General features: G+C 32.7%; 1 protein-coding gene across 1 annotated transcript; it reads left to right on the forward strand.

Annotated features, from left to right (window-relative positions):
* Window positions 1-1,187: 1,187 nt before the first annotated feature.
* On the forward strand, window positions 1,188-25,999 carry LOC139486411 (probable imidazolonepropionase). The gene is made up of 8 exons (XM_071271285.1): window positions 1,188-1,365; window positions 4,273-4,379; window positions 5,383-5,447; window positions 6,203-6,480; window positions 22,399-22,624; window positions 23,416-23,634; window positions 23,888-24,048; window positions 25,867-25,999. The coding sequence occupies exons 1-8, from the start codon at window positions 1,217-1,219 to the stop codon at window positions 25,955-25,957; spliced, it is 1,296 nt and encodes a 431-aa protein (XP_071127386.1). The 5' UTR covers window positions 1,188-1,216; the 3' UTR covers window positions 25,958-25,999.
* The last annotated feature ends 318 nt before the right edge of the window (window positions 26,000-26,317 follow it).

Here is a 26,317-nt window from a genome sequence, read left to right on the forward strand (position 1 = left end):
TACCATATAGTCGGCTTCAAAGTGCCTCAACATAACACAAAAATAAAACAATTCAATTGAGAGATCTAACGGCCTGATTTAAAACAAAATAATTAACGAATGACGGTCATGAACTAACGATAACCATGGAGCAACCGTGCTTCTGACTAATCGAGTTTTGCTATGAAAAAAATATCTATACTTGTTACAATTACTAAACCTTTTAATTTGTTTTTACTCTCCACTGCTATTCACCATCATTAACAAAAAGATCGACTTCAATTTTTAAAAAACGTTGTTTTACTACAAAAAATAGAAATCATAGGTATAATTATGTTTTTTAAGGACACTAAATCTTTTCTCGTGAAGAACCACACTGATTCAAACAACAAACACACTGATTCAAACAACAAACACACTGATTCAAACAACAAACACACTGATTCAAACAACAAACACACTGATTCAAACAACAAACACAATGCAGACAATACAATGTAACACTATATAACTGTATAGTTTTTTTATTGACACGATGTCATGGATTGATATTTCAACAAACAGTAGGCCTTCCAATAACGACGAATTATGAATCTTACTGAGTGACTTGTTTTTGAACTCATTTGAATCAAAATTCATACAAAATCCTCAAAAAGACAAAAAGAAAGGGTATCTTAATGTGTTCTTTAATTTCACCATCAGATATATGGTTTATTTGTTGACACTCAAATCCCACATTTTAGCGAGTGAGTGCTTGGAACTCATATTTACCATCAATCATTAGAATAAGAATACTATCAAAACTATATAATCTTCTTTCTATATCTTCTTCTTCATATTAACCCAGATGGACGACTTCAACCAATGACCTATGATAAACATGGCGATTTCAGTGTTCCCATTGTCAAAATCCCATTTTTCAAAATTAACATACCCCTTGTCTTACCATGTCATGTTTATATATCTCAACCGATACGTTCACAAGCCGATTTACTATCATTTGTACACCAACATCATGATAATTGTGGGTACAAAAACTTACTATCCACACTGATCTGTGTCCACAATTGTTGTGGGTACAAAAATACTCGAACCTTCTTTATGCCATGAAGTGAAATTGTATCTTTAAATTCATAATTAAGACACCGATAAATGTATAACAATTCACGTTTACGAGATAACCATGAATAATATCTGATAAAGTGTTGACCGTATTTAATCTTGTCCACTTTTAAGTATGTCACAGTATAAATTGTTAGTTCGGTCTGCTAAACAAGTTGTCACAGTGCGCAACAATGGCGCAAAAGTGGTGTGCGGAAAAGACATGCAAGCAGTTGATATCATAGATGGGGATGACAATGATGGCGTCAATATTCTTATCAGCAAGTATGTACTATATGAAACACACAAACAACGCGTGTCTTGTAATGATTTGTTATCTATCAAGAAATATTAAATATATAAATAAATTGAAAACTTTACGCTGTTTTTTTTTCTATATATAGAAATTTGGTTTCCCCCATTTAAGAATAAAAAGCCAAACTGCATGTCATTAATGATCTGCATTTGATGTCAAATTTGCTGGCTAAAAGCTAAAATAATAAAAACTGTACCATACGACTTTTTGACGACCAATTATAAATTGAAGTTACATCATTTTTCTAGGACTGTGCCAATTTTTAGCCGTATACCCTGATGTGAAATTAAACTCTTTTAATAATCGACTTTTTCCTATTCCGTCACCGAACTAATTCAAGATGCGTGTAAATATTAATTGTATGTATTAAATTACGTTTTATGTTTCTTGGAAAGAGACTAATTAAAGATATTGGACATTCTAGTATTTTTAATTCAAACCAAACATATATGTAAGACTCAAATCTATGGCAGATTCCTAATCTATGGTAATTTTGACGTCACGCCATCTTAAATCTATGGCAGATTTTTTACAATCTAATCTATGGCAAGTTTTGGAGTTTCCTAATCTATGGCGGATTTTTATTGTTTCCAAATCTATGGCAATTTTTTTTTTGTAAATGGAAAACAATGCAGTACATTTTCGATCAATGACTTGTCTTAAGAAAGAGGAAATATACGACAACGGGAACATGTCTATAAACATTTGTGAAATAAACATTCCATAATGGTCAACCAAAAAAGTCATAAATTATAAATTCATAAACCTTAATACAGACTTCAAGATGAAATGATGTGCTCTGTAAAAAATAAACATTTTTTTAATCTGTGCATGGCATCTGTTTAATGTGGATTTAAAAAGCGGTGCCCTTATTCATCGCGGGCATTGACTGGTACAGCACATCTTGTCCCTCTTCGGAATAGTAGGTCTCATCTTCATTTAAACCACCGGCAAATTTTTGTGAGGAAAATAACTTCATCTTGAATGGTGTTCAAACCTATTGGTTCCGCCATCGTTACAGTCAGGAGTCTACTTCGTCAAAATTATCTCCCCATTACGCCAGTTCATTTTCACAATCGTAGAAATGGAAGCCATTGTAGGGATGACGCGCTACCAATATTGCTCTTGGAAACCGATAAATTTATCCACATTGCACCATTACGATCCTTATATGTTAGTTGTATTTTAAAAGACAAATGTATCAACTAGCTAATGAGCATCAGTTAATAATCTTGTCTGCATTGATTCAACTTAAAACTATTGTCTGATCGGTTGTCAGGTGGAATTTTCGAAAATTCATAAACATTTAAAAAAATTCTAATTAAATATTTCGTGGAAGGGCAGACTAGATTTTTTTAGTGTATGAAGACTATAAACCCTAGTAATCACACACAAAAAAATAGAATTTTTCGAAGATATGCATTTTCATCATCCAACTTGAAAGACTGTCGTTAAGTACTTTCAGTAAAAAAAATAGCTATTCGAACACACCTTCTCTGTTTTTGTGACTCATTAGATAGGTATTTCACTTGACCCATATATTTCATCTTTTAGTACTGTAATTCTTTTGTGTTATAAAGTCAACCTGTAGCTTTAATATATAAAAATGATAGAATTTGAAGCGAGACGATGTATGACATATTCTTATTTTGTACGATATCAAGACAAAATACTCAACTCAAACACGCCCTAACATAAAAAGGTGCATTCGATTTTCTCTTTTTGTTACCCATTTTTTGGAATTTTTTCTTCAGTGCCATAATGGAAGGGCAGACACGAAAATTACTGAACTAATAGATTGATATGTTTCCGTCCGTGGTAATTTTTTCATAAAAATCGGAGGTTATGCATTTTCTTCATCCAACTTGAAAGATACCCATGTCGTCGACTTGATATCTAATGGTTCTGCTTAACTATGTATTAGATAAATCGAAAACTTATGCAAATGGTGTTTTTAAAATAAAACACCTCGTAATTGAGAAGAAAACTGCAATTTTGTTTGTTTTTATTAACTTTTAAAAATTTGGTCACTATGGTAAACAATACAGTAAACATTTATCGCCTTCTCTAACAAAGAGCTTCGATTCTTTTGTTCTATTTCAACCTGGTTTCCGACTGCGTTAGCGGCGGCGAAGACGTAATATGGCGTTATTCAATTGTGATGTTATATGTTACTCTCTCCCCCAGATCTGCCATAGATTTGGTGAAAATAAAAATCTGCCATAGATTTGAGTTGTTTGGCGTTTGTAACGTCACATTTACCATAGATTAGGAATCTGCCATAGATTTGGAACCCGCCATAGATTTGAGTCCTACATATATAACATTTATAAGGAAAAGTGGTATATAAATAAAGCCACCACTGTTCAAATGTCATAAATCGATTGAGAGAAAACAAATCCGGGCTACAAACCGAAACCTAGACCGAAACACATCAACTATATAAGGAAAACAACGAAACAACAGACACACTGAATTCAAAGTGTAACATTCGAAACAAACAAACAAACAAACAAACAAACGACAATGCAACACACAGAGCAACAAATATAATTGCCAATGAGGCAACTTTTCTTGATCAAGGCAACAATTCTACCCGTTGACTTTTAACCTAAACGTAGCATTCGTATTAAATGTAGCTTTATTTATTTATTTTTTTTTAACTCGAATGATTTGAGTTCGACCTATATTGTTTACGATTGGACGTCATTGACCTGTAGATGTATTTACGTTATTTTTGTAGTTAGGTTGCTGTCTCATGTGTGTTCTTTAAATCGGTATTACATAGGATTGTATTTAATGTAAGCATGATACATTTAGTATGAAACTTTAGCAATTCAGCAGCAAAACTTAAGTCAAGTTTTAATTTAAAATAGATCTGGCAAAATTGAGTTTGTGGGAAAAAATTCAAAGTTTGAAGAAAAGTATAAAAACCTTACAGTTGATGTTGAAATCGACGCTACCGGAAAATGTGTTATTCCAGGTGAGCATTAATGTTAACCATTTACCTCTAGTACTAAAATATTATATATGTGAGCAATTTAGGTTACCATATGGCATTCTACAATGAGCAAAACCCATATCACATGCATAGTAAGAAGCTTTCAAAGGCCCGATAAAACAATTTAAAAAATTTAAAGTGAACCAATTATTATAAACAAAAAACGAATATAAAAGACAGCAACAAATGCTAACCACTGAATTGAAGACTTCTGACTTGGGACAGACACAAAATGCCGATTTGAAAGTATGGATTACCTTGTATGTACCTTCATCCGTAATTCAAAATCTTCTTACTGCATTTCATTGATTTACATCAGCAGGATTTTCAACACCTTTGCTAAAACTACTTATTGTTTTCTTAATTCATTTTTCTTGTCCTGGATATGCATAAAATATTTGCCACTGGACAAATAGTATAATCAGTACAAGCAATCAATCGATCGACCTTCATATCTAAGATATCATTGCAAATAAGTTTTAAATGTACACAGAGCGTAGAACTCACCAGACTGTGGGCATCAGATTTAACGTCCGATGATATTCTGACAGGGACGTGGCCTCAAATTTAAATTTAAATCCAAACTGGACGACCCACTGTAGCAATGGTTCAACCGCCGATCGGAAAACTAAGGTCACCATATTTCTATACCCAGGTATCCTTTGGATCAACGTACTTTGAGAAAATGAAATGTTGAAATCAATCTTAGTCGTAATTTACCACACGAGGAATGCTTGAATTACGATAAAAGAAATTGCCATTCGTTTCTTCATCCAGGTATTGATAATGAAAGTAAACCAGAAGTGATTAATGCAAAAATAAGCATCAGATGCAGCTAATAAATCCTTCCGTCCAACTAATATATGTATATATCGTCTAATATTTTTTTTAAAGTTAACTCTTTATTAAATCTGTACTCATTTCAGAATGTAGCATCACGTATAATTGATTAAATTTGATCTTATTGGTTTAAAATATTTTATAGGATTGGTGGATGCCCATACTCATCCGGTATGGGCTGGTGATAGAGTACACGAGTTTGCTATGAAGGTAACTTTTTATACTTTTCCTATTTTTTAAATTAAATTCCAAGTTCTGAAGGTTAGGGAGCTACCATTTGATTTTTATGGGGGGCTAGGATGAAATTTGAATAAAAGGCAGGATGAGTAACTTGGCAAAAAAAAAAAAGGCAGGATGACAATTGTTGTAAAAAAGTCAGGATAAGCTAAGAAAAAAAGGCAGGACCGAATAGACTGAAAAATAAAAAGGCAGGATAGAGATTACAACTAAAAAAAAAAGGCAGGACACAATTTTTCATCCTAGCCCCCCATAAAAATCAAATGGTAGCTCCCTTAGCAATCTGATGTATTTTTGTTTATTGTTTTGTACGATTATCAGGACGTTATTTTTCCCGTATGAATTGTTCAAGTTCTCTTTATCATGGTGAGGTCTTTTATAGCTTTTTATGCGGTACGAATATTTCCTTATTGTTGAAGGTCGTACGGTGACCTTACATATATGTCATTTGGTTTCTTATATATCATACTTCGGGGGGAAAGCACGAGAATGCAAACAAACATAGGGCACTGGACGGCTTCTGACAATGGGCAAAAACTGTATCGAATAGTAAACCCGATATGATACATGTAAAACAATTCAAACGAGAAAACAACCGTCCTGCTTTATTTACAAAACAATACCGTTCAGACTCCAGACATGGACCAGACACAAAGTATGCCAAATACTATGTGTTTTCTTTATTTTTTTATTGACACAATATTGGTAGAAATATTTATTTATTATAGCTCGCAGGTGCTACATACATGGATGTCCATAAAGCAGGAGGTGGTATTAACTTTACAGTCGAACACACCCGTGCTGCATCAGAAGATCTGCTCTATAAAGGTCTGAAACAGAGGTTACTGAATATGATGAGTACAGGAACCACGACAGTAGAATGTAAAAGTGGATATGGATTAGAAGTTGACACAGAGGTTAAAATGTTAAAGGTCATTGACAGAGCAAGCAAGGAAATTCCAATCACAATATCGTCAACATTTCTTGGTGCACATTCAGTTCCAAGGTATTTGATATTTACATGAAAATTTAGTCTACTTTTTGTAAAATTTTAAAAACTAACATCACGATAGTTTTTATATTGAGGTTACATAGCCCGCAAGAGTAGCAGGGGAATAGAAATGTGGTCACTTTGGCAGTTTTCCGAACGGAATTAATACACTGGTCAAAGTTATGCGTCTGTTTGGCAAAGCGGGATGTTCAAGTACAAAGCCACGTCCTGTCAGAATGGGGACGTTAAATCTAATGCTTCGAGTAAAGAGAGTTCAACGTTTTCTGCACGTTAAAAAAACTTGCTTAAAATCCCTGAGGGGGATGTACAAATGTAGGTGTCCTCTTGCTACCGAAATATCAGTTTCTGTCTTATATTCCCTCATTTTCCAGGGGCAGTCCAGATTTCCCCAACCTTCATCCCAGACGGTTCATATTACAGAACATACCTTATGTATTAATTGTTGATTTGTTCTCGTCTTGAGCACTCGTGAAATATTTGCAACTGGACGTTTGGCAACCAATAATCAATCATGAGGTTACAGACAATTTTGAGAGAGAGAAAAAAATACAATTTATAAGCGTCAGGTTATAATGAAGTCGTAAAACCGTCATACATGTAAATATCTTTTGGAAGAAAAGGTCAATCTAGAACTTGTGAAAAAGTATGTGTCATACTTAATACATATGACAGTCAATGACAGGTGTTAACTGACACGTGAATGATGTTAATGGTTGTTTCTAGAAATCGGCTGAAAATTACACAAGATGAAAAAGAGTGTTAAAATTGGTTAAAGACTAACCATGAAGCTTGCGTGATAAAGTTTTTTTTTAGATTTTCACAACAAATATATTTTCAAAATTCACAACTCCAAGTTTAACCTTAAGGATTACGGTAAAAGATTAGAAAAAACTTTCTTTATGTAGTACATTTTATAAATAAGATAATAAGACTGCAATTTTACATGAATATTATGACAAAGAAAAGAAATTCGCAAATAAGTGTCCTTTAATTTTGAATAATTTCGGTATATATATATATATATATTTTATTCTGAAAAACCTATGTTGATACAATGGTATACAGAAACACATAGACATACATAAAAATTTTATAAGACACATGGTGAGGTATCGGCAAATAGAGAAGAAAAGAATGCATATGTTTGAAGGCTTACATTTTATCAGAGAGAATCCATTTTTGTATTTATGATTCTAATGAGCTTACACAGCTTTTTAAGTTTTGATTGTTTTGAAAAATTCATAACTGCTTTAAACTTTAGAGTATTAATGTTGGTACAAAATTTCTCATCTATACATTCTTTCCTTTCTTCTGAAAAATATCTACATTCTAAATTATAGTGAAATTCATCTCCAATTTCATTTCTATTACACAAGTTACATGTTCGACTTTCTCTAGGTATGTTTTCCCATCTATCAGATTCAATTGGGAGCTTGTGATTTACGGTTCTAAATCTACAAAGAGTGAAAACGTCTTTATCGTCTACCTTGTTGAGATAGTTCTTGAAAGCAAAACTTTCTTTATAAATGCAATAGTTAACCGTTTTAGGACTGTTATTAATATTTGAAATCCAAGTTTGGATAAATTGATCTTGGAGACTAGTTCTAATCGTATGTTTTAGCCAATCATAATTGTAAAAATGTTGATAAGTCCATATGTAGGAGAGACCACATTCATTAAAAATGTTGGAACTATAATTTAGCCATGCAGGTTTTAAAGAGGAATCATTTTCTAATTTCAGCAGTAATTTAAACACAATGTAGCATAGTTTTTCTTGTTTGCCTTTTAATATTCTTATCCAATATGATATCATTCTGATTTTTATATCAATATTAAGAGGGTTTCGGCCGAGTTCCCAATATATAACATAGTTAGGTGTAGTAGGTTTTAAATGGAGAGGGAGTTTACAAAATTTTAAATGAACTTTTTCCAGGATGTCAATATTTACAAAATTTTAAATGAACTTTTTCCAGGATGTCAATATTTTCATATCCCCATATTTCACAGCCATATAAAAGAATTGGTTTAACAAGTTTGTCAAAAAGATCAAGTTGACAGCTAATAGAAAGATTATGTTTTCTTCCTTTTCGTAAGACATCGCACATTGCTAATTATCATCATATGCTCTTCAACTTTGTATTGATCTGAGCGTCACTGATGAGTCTTATGTAGACGAAACGCGCGTCTGGCGTATAAAATTATAATCCTGGTACTTTTGATAACTATTGCGTTAGTAGCCTTTTCTGCCAAATGAAGTTTGCCCGTTTTAAAACTCCTAGTTCTTGAAAAATATACCCCTAAATAATTAAAGTCATTAACAATATCGATATTTGAGTTATTTTTTTAAAAATTAAATTTTTTTGTAATCTTACTTTTGTAAAAACTACTATCTTTGTTTTTTCAACGTTCACCTTGAGTCCCCATATGTTACAATACGTATTAAATTTATCTAAGGAGGCCTGGAGATCAGTCGCCGTTTCGGCAAGTATGATCGTGTCATCAGCATAAAGTATAGCAAATAAATTAAAATACATTTCTAACTTTGTTTCAATGTCTTTGCTTATTGTTTGTAGACCAATCACATTTTCTTGGCATAGAAAATCTTCTAAGTCATTTAAAAAAAGTGAAAATAAAAAGGGTGATAAAATATCTCCCTGTCGAACACCATTTTCGCATGGAAAAAAATCAAATTAGATTTTTTACCATTATATAATAAACATGATTTGATATTTTGATACATATTAAAGATAATGTTGTTCATTTTGCCACTTATATTACTTAAAAGCATTTTGTACCACAGAGCATCCCGTCGAACAGTGTCAAATGCCTTCTCAAAATCAACAAATGCACAAAAGAGCTTCTTTTTCTTATTTCTTAGAATTTCAAAAAATGAATGCAAAACGAACATGCAATCAGTTGTCGAATAACCTTCACGAAAACCAAATTGATTTTCCTTAATCAACAATGTTTCTTCCGAGAATTTTATTAGTCTTGCATTTAAGATTGAAGTAAAGTAGTTTTCCAAAACAGCTAACAATTGTAATCGGGTGATAATTTTTAGGGTTGAATTTATCGAATTAAGACGTTCATTGATGTTATTATCGACATTGCAATGAGCTTGAGAAGAGTCTTTTGTACGGGGTTATTTTATTATTCTTACAGTAATAAAGGTTTATTGCATGAATATTGGTGAATATTGCCCCGAGTTTTCGCGTGCAATATATACTCAAGGAGGGATAATAATCATCAATATTAATTAAAAATTTTCTTTTATTGCATGAATAAATCAAAGTTCACATGAATACGGATTTAATGAGGTCGAATTATTCATTTACGAGTAAATAATTCATCATCAATGTTTCTTAGCTTATTTTGAAAAAAATTGAACCATACTGGGTGCTAAAAGCGATATATTATTTCACTTTCATTAATGATTGAACAAAAAAAATCTTATTTTAGATTTTTTATATATCTCGTAGCTAGTGCCCCTTTACATACCATATAATTTAATAAGAAAAGTTCAAATTAAATTGAGAATGGAAATGGGAAATGTAAAAGGAACAACAACCCAACAAAGAGCAAAAAACAGCCGAAGGCCACCAATGGTTCTTTAACACAGCGAGAAAATCTCGCACCCGGAGTCGGGCCTCAGCTGGCCCCTAAATTTAAGTAAAGTGTGTACTAGTTAGAATGTTAGAAAGAATGTCCTTTGGAATTTCAGTCACTGTACATATTAAAATATAAAAAAGTTTCACCCCTAAATAAACACCAAAAGCATGACACTAGGGTGTATGTTTGTCTTGAAATGTGATTCCTTAATTGTACCTTATATTAACTATATAGTGTTTTACATGGATACAATGTTTTAGCGTAGTTGTGTTTTCGCAGAAGTCGGTAAGTTGGGCAACTGTATGAGTTATTATGATTGGCTGTTTTATTAGCATTAACATCCTTGTTTGCATACCATATTTTATTATAAGAGTGTCAAAATATGCAATAATGCTGACATCTTAAAAAGTAAACAATTGTCCGTCCTTGGCCTTTCCGATTTGACGGAAATATTTGAAATCTTTTCCTTATTTGCATACATTTTTTTATTATCAGAATGACATAATATGCAATAATGATGCCATCTTGAAAAAAAAATTGTCCATTTTTAAGCTTTCACGGAAATAGTCCCGTGGGAAGCTAGATTGGTTTTTACTTCTGTAGACAACCGTTAGCCGCCTTAATCACCTGTATATAACATGATTATCAGACCAACATTTATATATTCTTTTACAATTAGACTATGATTTGTGGTACATCATTTAATTATAATATAAAGAAAGCTGTATAGACGCTGGTTTATGCTGTTGTCTTATCAAGCTTTTTATTTGCTTTATTTTATTCAATTTCAAGAAAATATGAGAACCCAAATACAATTGCACTTATTCAAAACAAGTTGTATAGCTATTTGTAATAGAAAAACAAACTAAGGGCATCCATTCATGACACAAACATACATGCAAAGCTAAAAAAAACACACAAACAGCAAAGGAACAGCGCTAGGATTGCTGTTCTTCATCTTTATTCAACTTTATTTAATTTCTGTAATTAATCGCGTTTATAACATTGAACTATATTTTGCTTCAGTGAACTTCATTGGCTATATTTACAGAATGATGTAAAGCAACCAACTAATTTGTGATGGATAGATTCAAATGAATGTCAATCTTATATAAATGAAGTATAAGAAAATAACAAAGATTCAGATCAAAGTCAAATAGTTTATTAAAGTCTCACCACATACAACAAAGATATAAAACAAGATAAATAATTACATATTCATATATACATTTACTAGTCTAAGTATAAGATAAGTAAAATATATGTATGTACTATTTTAAAAAGAACTATGTAATGCTAATAACATGATACATTAAATATATATATATATAAAGACGTGGTATTATTGCGAAGGAGACCACTCCCCACCAGTGATCAAATGACGACGAAGGTAAGCAAGAATGGGTTGCTGTACGACCTCCAATGATGACCAAATAACCCATACCGCATAGTAGGCTAGTAAAGGCCCCGAAATGACAAAGGTCAAACAAGAAAACTAACGGCTCTATTTATTTACCAAACAATAGATAAAAAAAATCGTATATACAGTCTCCTGACTTGGAACAAGCAAATCCAGAATGTTGCGGGGTTAACCAAGTTTTCGGGTGTAATCACAATTACTGAAAGCTAGTTCCTAGACAATAACAACTAATCTTATAATGTGAAAAAATAATCATGTATCTTAGACTTAATTGATATAAATATATATTCAAATAATCTATAAACATATAAAACATTACAAAGTGCAATTAATGGTATAAAAGCTGTCTTGTGTAAAAAAAAAAAAAAAAAAAAAAAAACACATAGAAGAACGTTCGGGCAACCTAAATGGGGGTTCCATCAAGGGTCACCAACATAACAATTAACAAACGAATGTAAATTAACTATAATTATTATTAGCATGTGCCATTGTTGTTATGTTTTGGAATGAACATGTTGACAAGTTGTTTCTTGACCCTACCATCGTACTTTCATTCATATAATTGTCATGCTTTTTTTAAAATGTGTTATGGTTATGATCCTAATCTTTCAACAACCATGCATCCTGAACACTAACTCAGAATACTAACGATTCAGCAAAAACGATTTACTAATACATATTTAGTGCAGAGTAATTTTAATAGGCAGTAAAGTTTTGTTCCATGGCCGACATTAAAAGGATTTTTTCTTGAACAAAGACAAGTGTATTATAAAACAAAAACTTATTTATTGTAGCATGCTTGACAAACAACAAGTTATACTGCCAGTTGTCACATATCTAGTTTTAACCATATATTTTTTCGACGTGAGGGATTCATGTCAGGCACTTCGGATTTATACAACCCAAAATGAGGCTATGTAATATAGATCAGTAAGATATACAAGAAATTATTTCTGAAGACGTAAAACGCATAACTTGAATTAGGACTGATCATAAGTGATCTTAAAATAGCATAGTAAGAAACACATTTAATCTTGCTGGGAACAGTTCTGCCTTATTTTTAAAAAGATCATGTGATTCTAAAACTTCACTAAAGTTGGTTCCATGTGCATCTTGTTTACCATGCAGTTAACACTGTTCTGAACGTGTTATTCGCTATAATTATCATCGATTGAGTTCATACCATTAATCTATACTATTAAACGAGAAGACCTCATTTTGGGTGTCGCTTCTCTTCTTTCCACAATAAATTAATCAACACGCCTCTGTTTCCTATAGGTACAGTGCATAGTCGCATTTGTCATCCATTTATATGATTATTCAGATTGAGTTATTTTGGGAGAAAAACGAGAAAAAGGCATCCGGATAGTGTCCCGTCTTTGGACGAAATTTTAAGTCAGATTAGACTTCAGGTTTGCGTTTTTCTGTATACTTTGAACATACATGTACTACGAATAAAGTGTATTTTAATTCTATCTGCTATCATTTTCAAGTTTACTATCCATGGCGGTCACAGAGTTTATTAAATGGAGAGGGTCTGTATACTATATCAATTGACCACCATGGATCGATTAGTAAACTTGGAATTGAAAGTAAATACACTTTATTTATATAGCAACGAATGTTCATAATATACAGATAACCGCTAAAATTATTCATGTGAACTTTTGATACCTTTTCTGAAATTCTCCAGTCATTAAATCTTTTACAAAATTCATTTATTACAACAACAAAAAAAGATGTGGTATGATTGCCATGTTGAGACAACTCTCCACAAGAGACCAAACTGACACAGAAATTAATAACTATAGGTCACCGAACGGCCTTCAACAACGAGCAAAGCCCATACCGAATACTCAGCTTTTAAAGGCCCCGAAATGACGATGTAAAACAATTTAAACGAGAAAACTAGCGACCATATTTATGTACAAAAAATGAACGAAAAACAAATATGTAACACATAAACAGAGACATATAATACTTTTATATGTCTCTGACATAAACAAACGACAACCACTGAATTACAGGTTCCTTTCTTAAATGTTCATAACATACTAAATGTATGTTCATATTGAAATTGATAGAAAACCAAAAATTGGGAATTTTGGAAATGAAGAAGGAGGGATAAAAAAAACATTTTCTTGTCCCCAATAACCTATGACTTATGATACATTTGCTGAAATTCTCCAGTCATTCAATATTTTACAAAATTCTTCCAACAACACTTTACATACTTTAAACTAGTCTGAATGCCCGCGATTTCGCGGGTGTGTTCTAGTAATAATGAATTAATGATAAATATTTCGTGCACCGTAAAATAGATTTTTTATGAATACTATCCCCTATAAGACCCTAGTATTGAAAACACAATAGGATTTTACCACTTACAAGGAAATTATATTTGATTTATGTTTACAAGCGGTCAAAAACTAAAGTTTTTTTTAAGAGACTTTTAGATAAACGAGAAAAATTCACCTGTATGTGCAGATGTTTAAAATAATTTATAGAACATGCATTAATAGCGTAAACGGTACCAAGGATAAGCTAAGTGGATAAACGATGGCGTTCTCTGAATCGTTCAATCAAGCCCAGATTCCATTCTGCTCATCTTGTAAACTGGAAAAAATCACTGAATGGAAATGTGTGGATTGTGATAAGAAACTTTGTTATGAGTGCAAAAGGTTTCATCTGTGGGAATTTGATTGGACTTCACATAACGTAGTGTGTACTAGGCCTGCATTAGCAGAAGGATTAGGTGATCTGCCAGAACTTGCTAAAACCAGTTGCACTAAACATGCAGAATTTGGTTGTACACACTATTGTTTGAATTGTAGGCAACTTATGTGTCCAGTATGTATAGCGTTATGCTCAATACATTGCAAGCATGAAAACATAACAATAGTTAAGTTCCGTGAGAAAAGTTTGAGAGATCTTGAACATTTGAAGAAGAACATTGAAAGAAGAGTCCTTCCAAATATTGAGGATAAAATCATATCATTAACTGGACTAGATATCGCTTTTGAAGAACGACATGAGAACGAAAGGAAAAAAATAGCGAAGCAAGCAGAAAAGTTGAAAGAACAAATAACACAATGTAAAAATATGCAACTCTTGTATTTAGAGAAATTTTGGAAAAAGAACAAAGATATCATAGAAAAAGAAAAATCGCAGCTTATAAAAATAAAAAAAGAATTAAAGAACGAAATCAAAAATATAAATTCCCTCAGAATGAAAAATATCGAAGAAATAGTACACGAGACTGCAGACATTACAAGTCGTATCAAACAAAACAGTAATCCACCAGTCACCTTTCCACAAGACATTATCAAGTTTCACCCTAAAAACAATAATACAACTGACATCAGTACGATTATGGGAGGTTTTGAGAACCACAATATGGCAAGTGAGGTGAAAGGTCGGATTCGTTCATACCAGTTAATACAACAGATGAAACAAAATTCTTCACTGGCGATTGACAGAGATGAAACAATATATATCACCGACGATGATTGTGTTTCTATTGAACAGACGCCCAATAAAAAGCCCAAACTAATAAGAGTAAAACATGGTATTTTAGATATTGCTACATTGGACTCATCGCACCTGCTTTTTATATCAAGGGGAGACCATCATGTTATGACAAAAAGTGAAAGTGGTGAAACCAAATCATTTTACACACTGCGAAACAGCAATAATATAGCATTAGCCCTTTGTGTTTGTGGAGACGAAAGAGTATTAGTGCTTTACGCTAAGGAAGTCCCCTCCCCGAAACGTAAGAGTGAGTGCCAAATAAAACTTAAAATCGATATGTTGTCATACAATGGAACATTAATGAAAATAATAAAATTCAATTACCCGTCGCAGTGGAACACATTTTCAACAAGCAGATTTAGAATGAGACAGAATATTAATGAACATATATGTATCTTGTGTGAAGAACATGGCGAAGTAGCTGACATGAGTCTGGACGGAGCCGTAAACTGGAAATACAAAAACTACTTAGCACGTGATATAGAGACCACACCGATTGGCAATATTATTGTTTTGGAAAGATATTCAAATGAGTTGAAAATTCTTAGCTCTGGTGGAGAACTTTTACAAGCAATGCAATTAGACTTATCAAAACCAGAAACAAATAGTGTATGTTTTAAAAACGGCAAAGAATTTGTGATCATAAGCAGAGAAGAAATGTTTATTTTAGAGCTATCTTTTCCTATATAACAGTGCTTTTGTCTATTTTCAATTGATTGTACAGTGATAAAATTTTCATATTTGTTTAATGCTTACTCAGGTTAATTTTTACATTCACAAAAAAGTTCAAAGGATTGGTTTCTTAGGATCTGAATGAGGTTTTAATAGGTTAACACTAATAGGTATTATTTTGTCGGTTCACTTGCAAGAAATGGAATTCTTAAATATGTATCCAAAAGAAATATAAATTGAAAATATAATTTTAATTAGATCTAAACAAACACTTTGTTGATAGTTGTCTCATTGGCAATCATACCACATCTTCTTTTTTATATACTAACTCTGGTGGGAAAATTACCAATAATCAAGACACTAATTATTTCAAAGTTAAACCATCTGTTTTAAAATTAAAAGCATTATATTATAATACTCCTAAGCAACTTCAATATATAGTTCAATATATCCATTTATTTTGGAAAACACGCCTGACAAGATGAAAAGATAAATTTTATTGCTGGGTCATAAATTCCTTATGTAGTTATTAAAGTGTCATTTTTGTCGAAAGTAAAGCTTTTTAATTTTATTCTAATTTTGAACCATAGTTGTTGTATTTATTCTACTCCATTTCATAATTTTTTGTCCACTACAATTACACAGAATAACTACTTACGAAAGCCTGTGAATTGAATCAGGTTTAACGTTGTGACAAATCTATCACTTTTATAGAATTTTAAAATAAACCTATCCAGAATATAATATATCAAAATATAAATGTAAACTGTCACCTTTGTCATAATTTAGCGTGAACACAGCCACTATAGATTGATTAGTTAAATGATAACGCCAAGTGACATTTTTATATGCATCTTATAGACGAGAACATATTAAGATAGGTTTTGCAAACTGAGATGACATAGATAAAGGTCGGGTAAACAATGATATATTGAGTGCCAATGAAAACGCAACACTTGGTTTTTCTAAAATAAAATTTATTTTAGAAATGATAAATAATATTTCAAAATAAGTTGTTCTTGAAAATTAACAATTTTAACAATAGATCGATATCAAACAAAAACGTTTCATTGTCATCTTTCGGGCTCAATAGGTAAACGAAACATCCAATGTCGAATCGTCAAATCACAGTCCTAACAAAAAATGTTACAACCCCGTGGTGCAGCGCAATCTCGACAGCGCCGTGGAATTGATCATCCCGGACGTTTAATGTAATCCCGAGGAATGTTATTCCACTTGTCCCGCAAAACAAACTCAAACTGACTTTATGACATTGGTGGTTGTTTTCATCGTCTAAACCATGTCAAATCTGATGCAAAATTGCTCGATCGGACCAAAATCCGGCGAAAAGCAGGATTTTTGTCCAAGGCGGATGCCAAATGTCTATGTTACCACCACTGACGGTTTTTGGTACATAACGAATGATTTTTGGTCTGCAGAATTCGATGTTTACGCCAGACGGATGTTTAGATGTTGCTAAGAAAAGACGGTGGTGCTCTTTAACAATTTCTGCGCAAATGGTGCTATACTGAAATTGCTCCAAAGGTTCTACTGTGACCACCATTGAACTCTCGTGACCTTTGGACAGCCATCAGAGGCGATATCGAATATGTTTAAGACCAAATGCATCGGTTTTGCTAAGCGTTTCTTGCTTTTTATACCCCTTTTTGATAAAGATGTGGCTTATCATAAAATGATCCATTTTGGTTGAATTTGTGGATGATTTGGGTTATTGTAGAGGCTTCAGTCTTCTCGTAATTGTATGCTGTGAAAGACTTCATTGGATCATGCCCAAAACTGCATGTCGCTGGTTGTCAGAAAGTCCTGGCATTTACTCAGATGTTTATTGCAGTTTGTTAAAAATAAGGGCGGGAAAAATCATGACATAAGCAAAGCTTTAAATGACAAAGTCGTGAAAGTGGTACGTATGTTAAAAAGCGGTGAAATCGGTTAATGTCCTTTCAAAATAACCATTATATACTTCGCATTTGTTTCAAAAATCACTCAACCGTTACATTTTCGACAATTGTCTTAAAAGTCATTTTCAACAAACTATACAAAGTTCTAATTTAAAAAAAAAAATTATTAGATTTTTTGAAAAAACAAAAGTGTTGCGTTTTCATTGGTACTCAGTATATAAAAAAATACCATTTTGATACGGTAATCAACTAAGAGCTGGAAATTCGGGTAGTTGAAGTTCTAACCAATTGTCAAAAATTAACTTATCTAGTGTCGGTATATATTGTTTTCTGTTCCCATTCTTATAGTTATCGGTACAAACAATAAAACTAGATGAACACAATCGTTTGGCTTTTTTAAGTTAAAAAAAAAAGCTTCTAAATTTGGGTACGAATGCAGATTTCAAATTTTAATCAAAATAAGCATGGCATACACTAACAATCATGGATAAAAAAAAACAATGCTCTATTTTAGAGTTTATCACTTTGACATAGTACTAATGAGAGATGTAACCCCAAATGGCGATTTTTTACCATCAATCTCACAAGGGAAACTAACAATGTCTAGTTTTGAGTTGGGACCTTGATTTCTTTAATATTTCTTAATTATTCAACGATTAGGGAAAACATGTAGTACGTTAGGACAAAATAACACAAAAAGAATAAGCAATTCCAGAACTCGATATTATGATGAAGAAATTTTCATCTCTAAAGGGAGATTTCACAATACTAGTTCAATACAAGGTAAATAACGGCAACTTAACACAACACTTATACAACTAGTTTAAAGAAAATAAATTAAAAAAAAAGGTTTCTCACTTAACAAGCTGAGCTATATAAACTTCAGTGGGCCTCAATATATGAGTCTTGCATCTTTAGCTATAAATCCTTGTGCCATTTAAAGTTTTATTAGTTTACATTTCAAACTGAAAGTATTTTGTGTACTTAAAAGTATCTAATTAAATATGAAGTAATGAATTACGACTTTTTATTTCTCAAATACGAATGAAGTGTTTCCAAATATTAAGAAAAAAATGGAATCATTAATATCATTTGACATTACCTGTGAAGAAAAATATGAAACCGAAAGAAAAAAAATTGAAGAGCAAGGGGAAAAGTTGAAAGCCCTAATTTCGATATGTACAAGTAACGTACTCGAGTCTTTAGGAAATGTTTTGATCAGGAACAGAAATCTAATAAGAGAAGAAATATCACAGCTTGAACAAAAACAGAAAGAGTTGAAAAATGAAATTAAAAATGTAAATGTAACAAGAATGAATGATAACATTAGGGAAATATTACGTGAGGTTGTAAACATTTCAAGTCGCATTCAAAAGAACAGTGATATATCAGTTTATTTTCCTCGTGAAATGGCCACTTTTTATCCGGTAAACACCACATCAGCCGACATCAATGCTGTTATAGGATGTTTAGAGTATCACAATATAGCAACTGAGGTGCATATTAGACATCCTATTTATTCTTATAAAATAGCTTAACAAATTAGTGATAATAGCTCATTAGCGGTTGCTAAAGATGGAACCATATATGTTTCCGATCATTTTGTTTCTATTAAATTGAAACCTAATGAAAAACCTAAAAGAAATAGAGATCTATTTAATATTTTAGATTTGGCTACATCGGAACAATCAGAACTGCTATGTCTTACAAGTGGAGACAATCGTGTTTGGATAGAAAGTGACAGTGCTGACGTTATGGCTGTTTACTCACTTCCTAACAGCAAAAATGTAGCTGTGGCACTTAGTGTTTGTGAAAATGGCCAAGTCATGGTTCTTTACGTCAAAGAGGTCCCATCATCCACATTCAAAAGTGAATTTTCAGTTAAACTTAGAATTGATATAATCTCAAAAAAATGGAATATTGATAAAAACAATTAAATGTAAGTTTCCTTACAAATGGAATACATCTTCAATAAACAGATTTAGAATGAAAGAGAATACTAATCGACATATTTGTATCTTGTGTGTAGAACAAGACGAAGTTTTAGATTTGAGTATAGACGGAAAGGTCAATTGGAAATACTCGATGTGTCAGGTAAACGATATTGTGACAACATCGGTCGGCAATATTATCGTATCAGGAAGATACTGTAAAACACTGAGAGTTCTAAGCTGTGATGGAAAACTACTAACAACAATACAACTTAACTTTAGAAGACCCGAAACATACAATGTATGTTTGAAAAACTGTAGAGAACTTGTCATCGTTAGCAGAAAGGAACTTTTTATTCTAGAGCTATCTTTTCCGATATGACAATAGCTAGTCTATTTAAGGACGCATCTCATTCTATAACATCTAGTTATACACACTGTGATATATATATCGTTTGATGCTCCATCAATTTAGTAACTTGTAAGCTCTAAAAAAACAATAATTGAAGCGTTTTGTCATTGCCTTCTCTGATCGTTTAATTGTTCCTGCATTTATCAGTTTCGTCTTAAACAAGAGATGTTCAAATATTGCCTTGGGAAATATCAATCTACTTTGACATTTAAGAATTATATATGGTGTTTAAACCCGTTTGTATTCATGATGTATAGTAGATGCTTATCTTTTGTTGGCTGAAAGACTAATCACTTGATTTTGTTTTACACATTGTATGAAAATAACCCAATTTAATAGAATGAGATGCGTCCACCTAATTTATCAACAATATGCATTGTTCTTGAATTTCTTGCAAAACGTTTTGTATATTTTATTGATTAAAAATGAAATGCACTGTGAATTTTATATATTAATATCTTAATACAAAAATTGAACGATAAATAATTATCCTATTCGTTGTATGACAGATGAGTCAATTATTTCCGTCATATGCTTTCGTGTCGTTAGACCTTACTACTTAACAATACCTTTTCTTTTTGTTCATACAAATGATTATTCTTTTAAAAACGCAAATTGTGTGCATATGCAAAATTAGTCGACAGTGTGGTAAAGGAAAAAAGTTTCGGAACAAAATTGAATAATTCGGCTTCCCAATTTTGAATTTTCATTTTTGGACCACGAGTTCCAAAGGGTAAAGTTGAAATCAACACTTTGTAAATTTTACGGACGCCATCACGGGTTTGGATGTCCGTTGTGTTATATCAGTTTCTATATGATATCGGATATGTTCCTTATGTCGTAACTACAATCCAGTTCCCTTTACACAAATGTGACCAATCTAGTTGGGACAATATCGCTAATGCGCCTCTGATTGAGGAACAGAAAAGTTGTTTGTAAACAAAAAATCTCCGTGTAGTGATATTGGACATGTTTACATTTTTTGAACAAGTGACTGAGCTTAACTTTTTGTGTTGATCGGGAAAGTATAGGACCTCAGAATAAATGTGTAAAAACTATGGAGCTATTATATTTATTCAAAGTATTAAATTTTCAAAGAAATTATTGTGTGAAAAAAACGACTTTTTATCATGAAGAGCCGCTTCACGAAAGGATTTTCGGGGTATGCTAATTTACGTACCCCGAAAATTTAACCACATATTTGAAAATGTCTCAGCTTCTAAACAAGCCATCATACATATACGAGTTTACGATATGGGCTGAGCTACAGAAGAAAACGTTACCATTACCGCCTATGGAGAAACAATTGCGCATATTGCCCCAGTTAGACTATTTACCGACTTGGTAATACCATAAGCAATACGACGGGTGCCGCGTCTTAAGCAGGATCAGCTTACAACCTGGGGCACCTGAGATCGCTCCCAGGTTTTGGTGGGGTTTGTGTTGTTGTTGTACTCCTATTTGTGACATGTTTATCTATTGTGTATGTTTGTTTTGTTCACACACCGTTGTCAATGGAATTTGATGCGACTGTCATACAAGTGAAAGGTTGAGCGCTTTAAAACCAGGTTTAATCAAACCATGTTCTACATAAGTCTACCTAGTCAGGAATATGACAGTTGTTATCCTTTCGTTTGATGTGCTTGAGCTTTTGATTTTGTCATTTGATTACGGACTTTTCCTTGGAGTTCAGTATTTTTGTGATTTCACTTTATACAGAGTTAGCTCAGAGAAAGAACGTAACGAAACATTCACAAATTGAACAGCGCCAACGGAACAAATGGTATTTGAGATACAATATTAATTTTTTTGCGCTCAAAAATGCAGAAACGAATTAATGCTGGTAACTTCTGATGTTTAACTAAATGCTGGACACAACCACGCCTTCTTTCTGAAGTATTTCGAGAAGCATCCGTCACACATTTTCATGAAAATAATAAATTGATACTGGCAGAACCTTTCGAAATTTTATGTTCTCAATGCTTTTAAATTTTGAGTTTTTATTTGGCCTTTTATTTATATATCATTTTGATAATTTAGCGTCACTGTTAAGTTTTTTTTATCCCGCGCGTAGGTAACCTGTTGGTTGTGATTTTAAGGCAATATGTCTGCATCTATCCACCACGCCCCTCCCCCTATTTCTAGCTGCAGTCCTTATTTAGCACACTTCATCGCAGTCGACATTACATTTTTACTCTATTTTCGTCCTGGATAAGCATAAAATGTTTTGGCATTGGACGTTAAGTTAGCAAAAAACGATCGATCAGATACAACGTGATTGCGTTAAGATTATTTTATTATTGCTGAATTCCATTCCGATTACCGTTTTATAATAAATCAGGACGATCGATATAGCTTCAAATGATACTGTAGGGTATAGTCTTTATATCCAGTTGGATTTTGTTTTATTTACTACAGAGGGAAAACACCAGAAGAAGCAACAAATGATGTCATTTCCGTTCAGTTACCGAAGATAGTCAAACTGATGTCTGATGGTCTATTGAAAGTTGACAACATTGATGTATTTTGTGAGAAAGGAGTATTTGATGTTGATCAATCAAAAAGAATCCTAGTGGCTGGAAAAGATGCAGGTCTACAAATAAACTTTCATGGTGATGAACTCCATCCATTAGAAGGGGCTGAGGTATGCATTAGGCTATACGAACGTTATACATAGGTCATCCTTTTTTTCTTTTCTTTTTTGCTGTAAGCTATAACGGGACTCTTAATGCGAAAAATTGAATGTGATAATTGTCTTTTATAGTACTTTACTTGTTTGTAGTGTATAATAGGAGAGGGGACAACACGCTTTTGGAATGTGTGATATAGGGTACATAAGAATGGGGTCTTTGTATACGGGGGTAACATTTGGGAATGTTGGAACAAGACGGTAAAAAAATTGGGATCTGGGGGAGGGAGGAAGTTAGAAGTGCGAAAACATAACAAAAGAAGTGGGATTTGGGAAATGATCAGGAATCCATAAAAAACTCTAATGAATAACTACCTTTAAATACATATACCAATCAATCATGCATAAAAGAAACAGGCGTTTGAAAGAAAATGGAGAACCTAAGACGATCACATTAATTGCTATGACATTTTATAGAAATAGTCGCTTGTATTGCTTTAATTCACGCTGAAGTTGCATGAATGTCTTCAGCAATAACATGAATAAACTGAATAGTGAGCATCTTAAAAGAGACCAGCATTGCCATTATACAAAGGTAACTGTCTCCGATATCCGTAACTCAATCTTATAGCCTATGTTATGTTGGAGCATTAGAATTTTGTATATGTGCGGATTTTTTTTTTAAACACACAGGACAACAAGCTTAAAAAGAAAATCCCTAAGTGGTAACATATCCATGATATAATCCGGAATGCCGACATTTTTTGTGCAACTGCCCAAGTTTTCTGAAACTATTTTTCTTTTAGATGGGTGCAGAATTGGGAGCTTTAGCAATAAGCCATCTAGAGGAAATTTCAGAACAAGGAATAAAAGCAATGGTAGAAGCTGGAGTTATTGGTGTTGTTTTACCTTCAACTGCATATATACTCAGAATAAAACCACCACCCGTGAGGACGATGATAGATTCTGGTATGGCAGTTGCTCTTGGATCCGACTATAATCCTAATGCTCACTGTTCGTCAATGGTAAGTACAACAAAAATAATTTTGAAAATAATCACTATATTAGGTTTCTACTACAGGCTAATAATGTGAATAACAAAAATGAAAACGGAAATGTTTTCCTTTGACTCCGACTTTTAAAATATGTTTTTGGTAGGACTAGAATTTTAATTAAATTAAACTAAAACATTGTACCTCAATGAAAAGTTATAAACCACTTGGATTAAGGCTAATTGTATTTATTTCTTAAAAAGCATTGATCATTTTGTTTTGGCAGCCTATGGTTATGCATTTAGCATGTGTGTTGATGCATATGTCGATGCCAGAAGCCTTGATAGCTGCTACACTCAATGCTGCTGCGGCCTTGGGATTAGCTGAAACACATGGTTCAATAGAAGTAGGTAAATACGGAGACATGGTTGTCATTGATGCCAACAGGTAAACTTTTCCAATGTGAAATTTTAAAATTGTTTTGTGTAAACATTGAACGACAAAATTTCTTCCTATGTGACGTATAAATTTTCTGACGTCAGACACGCGAAGCAATGAATGTGTTTTAAAATTGATAGATGCTTGTGTGCTTTTTTGTAAAATTGTTTATTTTAAGATTGTAACACAGTGATGACTGATGTACCTATATTTTGACTGTTTTATTTATTATATATAAAAAAGAAGATGTGGTATGATTGCCAATGAGACAACTGTCCACAAGAAACCAAAATAACACAGAAATTAACAACTATAGGTCACCGTACTGCCTTCAACAATGAGCAAAGCCCATACCGCATAGTCAGCTATAAAAGGCCACGATATGACCTTTGTAAAACAATTCAAACGAGAAAACTAACGGCCATATTTATAAACAGAAATAAATGAACGAAAAACAAATATGTAACACATAAACAAACGACAACCACTGAATTACAGGCTCTAGACTTGGGACAGGCACATACATAAATAATGTGGCGGGGTTAAACATGTTAGCGGGATGTCTGTTTTGTTCACGCATCGTTGTAAATATAACGGAGTTTGAGGAGACTGTAGTAAAAGTGAGAGGTTTAGCGCTATAAAACCAGGTTCAATCCACCATTTGCTACATACGAAATGCCTGTACCAAGTCAGGAATATGACAGTTGTTATCCCTTCGTTTGATGTGTTTGAGCTCTTGGTTTTGCCACTTGATTAGGATTTATATCTAGAAAATTGACTATGAGGGTCGGTTGAAAACAAAACTTTACGACAAAAGGGGTTATTTCAGTTTCCCAATAGTGAACCATTTGGAAGCTGAAATCAAAACTTCGTAAATTGTACGGACGCCAACACGAGTTGGTTGACCGTTATGGAATATCTGTTATATAGATGATATCGGATATGTTCCTTATGTCGTAACTACAATCCCGTTCTCTTTTCACGAATGTGACCTACCGAATTAGACTTTTTACCTTTATTTGTGACATTTTTACCGATTGTGTCCGTTTCTTTAATCACGCATCATTATCAATTTTATTAAATTTGATACGACTGTCGTACAAGTGAGAGGTTTAGCGCTATAAAACCAGGTTCAATCCACCATTTTCTACTTTTGAACATGCCTGTACCAAGTCAGGAATATGACAGTTATTGTCCATTCGTTTGATGTGTTTTGTCATTTGATTTTGCCATGTGATTAGGGACTTTCTGATTGAATTTTCCTCGGAGTTAAGTATTTTTGTGATTTTGACATCACATATATATTTTAAGGAAAAGTCAGATACAAACATTTTGCGATTATGAGCCTATATATCGCTTAGAAAAAAGTTCATATGGTGCATGAAACTGTTGACAAATCGTTTCGTTCTTCTTTTTTTTTACTTTTGACTATTTTCTGGATATTTCTAGTACATGTTCTTCAAAATATACTAGAACTGATACTTTGACATGGGTTTTTAAAATTATTGTTTGATTTATGAAAAACGAGAATTATTAAAATGAGCCAATGAAAAGTAGGCCACTTTAAAAATTAAAACCAAAGTATAACGTTAACCTGTACATAATGGGACAAATCTGAAATGAAAGCCTTACAGTGATAAGAATCGCTTGTTTATAGAGTTGGGTCACTTAGTGTACTGCCCAGTTAAATCCTCTGAACATTAAGAATACAAATGAAACAGCCCCACAACGTTATTAATTTGAACAACATTTTTGTCCTCTGTGAAAGCATATTTCATTGAATTATATTTTTATTTTATTAATTCATTTAAAAACTTGTTATTTCAGATGGGAGCATTTAATTTACCAGCTGGGATCACATGATAAATTAATTGACTGTGTAATAAGACATGGTGATATAGTGTACCAGAGAGTGTAAAACAATGATTGATTTTTTTATAAATTACATTCTGCTGAAACGATTGAAATATGTATAGGGAGATAGGTGTAGGAAAATATGCATGATGAATATTTACTTTGTAAAATAAAATGTTAAGAAATTGGTGTATTATGTACACGATTATTTCCAATTGCAATGTTGAATGGTATCTTGCATAAAAAGTATGAATCAGTGGTTACTTCTGAAAGTGTTTAACTACCTTGGCTGGCGTTACAGCCGATCCGTGGGTGTAAAATCATCAATTTTTATACGCCTGTTTACGTGACGTATGTTGGTTTACCGTTGTCCGTCCGTATATCAATATGTCTGTCCTTCAATAGTCAATATGTCTGACAATAA

The sequence above is a fragment of the Mytilus edulis genome, chromosome 1, assembly GCF_963676685.1.
Source record: "Mytilus edulis chromosome 1, xbMytEdul2.2, whole genome shotgun sequence".
Taxonomy (NCBI): Eukaryota; Metazoa; Mollusca; class Bivalvia; order Mytilida; family Mytilidae; genus Mytilus; species Mytilus edulis.

Excerpts from the sequence above, each read along its gene's own strand:
- LOC139486411 (XM_071271285.1), top strand. The coding sequence starts at position 1,217 with ATGTCACAGTATAAATTGTTAGTTCGGTCTGCTAAACAAGTTGTCACA. Across the intron at positions 1,366-4,272 it reads GTCAATATTCTTATCAGCAA|ATCTGGCAAAATTGAGTTTG; the intron begins GTATGTACTATA and ends AATTTAAAATAG. Across the intron at positions 23,635-23,887 it reads ATGCTCACTGTTCGTCAATG|CCTATGGTTATGCATTTAGC; the intron begins GTAAGTACAACA and ends TTGTTTTGGCAG.